This window comes from Saccopteryx leptura, chromosome 10 (genome assembly GCF_036850995.1).
Source record: "Saccopteryx leptura isolate mSacLep1 chromosome 10, mSacLep1_pri_phased_curated, whole genome shotgun sequence".
In the NCBI taxonomy this organism is placed as follows: Eukaryota; Metazoa; Chordata; class Mammalia; order Chiroptera; family Emballonuridae; genus Saccopteryx; species Saccopteryx leptura.
Window position 1 is genome coordinate 9,299,246 of NC_089512.1, and position 3,228 is coordinate 9,302,473.

General features: G+C 46.7%; 1 protein-coding gene across 1 annotated transcript; it reads left to right on the forward strand.

Moving 5' to 3' along the window:
- Positions 1-1,383: 1,383 nt before the first annotated feature.
- Positions 1,384-2,451, forward strand: LOC136382592 (C-C chemokine receptor type 1-like). The gene has a single exon (XM_066352047.1). It carries the CDS (start codon positions 1,384-1,386, stop codon positions 2,449-2,451), a length of 1,068 nt encoding a protein of 355 aa, XP_066208144.1.
- The last annotated feature ends 777 nt before the right edge of the window (positions 2,452-3,228 follow it).

Genomic DNA, 3,228 nt, shown 5'->3' on the forward strand with positions numbered 1-3,228 from the left:
TGTCTGGAGACCTACCTATACCCCATTAGGGTCGTGTGCCGTGGGTCAGGCTGAGCCCACTCTGGTGGCTTCGTTTTTCTCAACTAAGAAATGAGTTGGCCTCCTAGGATTGCACTGTGGCAGCACTACTAGGGTTTGGGGGGATAATTTGTGCATTGTAGGACATCCTTGCCCCTGACAACCAAGTGATAGAAACATTCTTTAGGCTTTGTGACAACTAAATAGATCAAATGGCCACACAGAGTCATGTGCCCCAAGTGTCTTATGTCACCTCAGCAAAGAATCTCCTTAATCCCTGGCCTATTGGCTCAGTGGTAGAGTCCCGACCAGGCATGTGGAAGTCCCGTGTTCAATTCCCTCTAAGGCACACAGGAGAAGCTCCCATCTGCTTCTCCACCCCTTTCCACACTCCTTTCCTCTATCTCTCTCTTCCCCTCCCATAGCCAAGGTTCCATTGCACCAGTGTTGGCCCGGGTGCTGAGGATGCCCCAATGACCTCCACCTAAGGTGCTAGAAAGATTCTGGTTGCAATGGAGCAAGGGCCCCAGATAGGCAGAGCATTGTCTTCTTATAGGCTTGCCAGGTGGATCCTGATTAGGTGCATGCAGGAATCTGTCTCTCTACTGCCCCGTTTCTCATTTCAGAAATATACCAAAAAAATATATAAAAAAATAGAACCTTCTTAGCTCCAAAGGCCATTAAGATCCATTGGTAAGTTTTTGACACTCAGCCAGGACTGATTTCTCAACCATGTCCTCCTGTGCACTTCCAAATGCAAGGTCCCTGCTCTGTGATTGGAGGCTAAAGTTCAAGTGGTTTCAAGAGTGGACGTGAGAATGATACACACTGGATGTGAGCTCCAGCTCTCATTGTCCCAGATGTGTCCTACCCACTGTGAACTTCTCTGTCATCATGTGTAAAATGGGAGACATAAATGGTGCCTTCCCGGATTCTTTAACACTGAGTCCAATGACAGGTCCGTGGGAATCATGAGGGAAGCGTTGGTGATGAAGAAAGAGGTTGCTCTCCCTTTGTCTGGGTGCTCCATCCACCAGACGTTCCCTTCCCAACAGTCATTGCCAAAGTATTTGACAATTTGACTTCACGGTTTGTGCACTCATTAGTTTATTGTCTCCCTCACCCCTATATCCCCCCCCCTCCATTAAAGTACAATTTCCATGACAGTGAAGAAGACCTGGGGCCACTTTGTTCAAGGTTACGTCCCAGGACATAGTTACAAGTTGGCACTTTTCACTCAATGAACAGTTGTGATGTGTTTGGTGTCATATAATAACTGCCTTCTCCTTGTTGTCCAGAGCCCAGTGCCTTTACCAGCAAAGTAAATACAGAAACCATCTACTTGGACCCGTGGGAGAAAGCATGATGGAAATTTCAAACATTTCAATGGACTATGGCAAGACCCCAAAAGTCAACTACGGGGACACAACTTCGTGCCTGTTTGAAACCGTAAGGTCTTTTCTAGTGCAGGTGGTGTCCACTTTGTTCTCCCTGGTATTTGTCATTGGCCTGGTCGGCAATATCCTGGTGGTCCTGGTCCTCTTGCAACACAAGAGGCTCAAGAACATGACCAGCATCTACCTATTCAACCTGGCCTTTTCTGACCTGCTCTTCGTCTTCACGCTGCCCTTCGGGATTCACTACTTTCTCAAAGATAACTGGGTGTTTGGCAGTGTCATGTGCAAGTTGCTGTCAGCGCTTTATTATGTAGGTCTGTACAGTGAGGTCTTCTTCATCATCCTGCTGACCATCGACAGGTACCTGGCCATCGTCCATGCTGTGTTTGCCCTTCGGGTCCGGACTGTTACATTTGGTATCATCACCAGCATAGTCAGCTGGATCCTGGCCATCCTGACTTCAATTCCAGACTTTTTCTTTACACATTCCCTGGGCACTGAAGGTCATTACATCTGCAACTCACTTATCGCTCCTGCATACTACAATCATTGGAGAGAGTTTCTGGTTATGAAACTGAACATCCTGGGGCTGGTCTTGCCTCTGGTGATCATGATCATCTGCTACACGGGGATCATAAAGATTCTGCTCAGACGACCCAATGAGAGGAAATCCAAAGCCATTCGTCTGATTTTTGTCATCATGATCATCTTTTTTCTCTTTTGGACGCCCTTCAATCTGACTATGTCTCTTTCTGCTTTTGAAGACGTTCTTTCAGTCAATTACAGTAGTCAGAAAGACCACCTAGCCCTGGCCACTCAAGTGACAACTGTGATCTCCTACATGCACTGCTGTGTCAACCCCATTATTTATGTTTTTGTTGGAGAGAAGTTCCGTGAGTACCTACGTGAGTTGTTCTACAGTCTCCAGTCCCTGAGCCCAGGGAAATGGCTCCCCTTCTTCCACACCAAGAACCAGGACAGGGCCAACTCCATGTCCCCATCTGCAGGGGAGCAGGAACTCTCTGACGGGTTCTGACTCAGGTCCCAGCAAGAGTGATCTTCCAGGTACAGTGGCTGTAGCTGGAGGGGAGGCAGCTTGGGGTGTCCCGGCCAGATAGTGACCACTGACCAGTGTGGAGCAACGCCACCTGGTGTTGAGGTAGATCATGTCTGGTCCTTGAGTCTTCTCCATGAACTTCTCCTTGGAGACGAATGAGTGGGCTATGTCGTTCTGGATGACAGAGGAGAGGGCGTCAGCCATGGGCTTGGGCCAAACAGAGTTTCAGGTTCGTGACTATAAATATTTGTAAACAAAGCCACTGAGCATCCCCTCATGTCAACCCGCACCACCAGTGAGCTTGGAAACAGTGATTTCCACAGTTGAGTCCCCCTTCAGAGTTTAGGTTGCTGGAAGCCCTCAGGAACATAGAACTCCTGATGGCAGAACTTGAGACCTAATGAAAAAGAGAGTTGGGAAATTGTTCTTGACAATGGAATTTTCATTAGAGAATATTTTTATACTGACTAAAATCAAGCAATTCAGGTCTAGTGCCAGATACAGACATTGTGTATAAAAGGTTGCACATCTGGAAGTAGCCATGGAAAAAGTAGAGTCATTATTTCAAAACCCCAGACTTCAAACTCACTTCTAAATCTCTTTACCCTATTACATACAATGTTCATTGTTGATGAACTTCGTTATACTTCCTGTTTTCTCTTGTGCACGTTCATGATTATAACAAAGATGTACTACTGTTCTCAGCCTTCTGCTCTTGTTGTTTTTGAAAGGAGCTTATTCAATCAAGTTTCAAGC

Coding starts and splice junctions, on each gene's coding strand:
- LOC136382592 (XM_066352047.1), top strand. CDS start 1,384: ATGGAAATTTCAAACATTTCAATGGACTATGGCAAGACCCCAAAAGTC.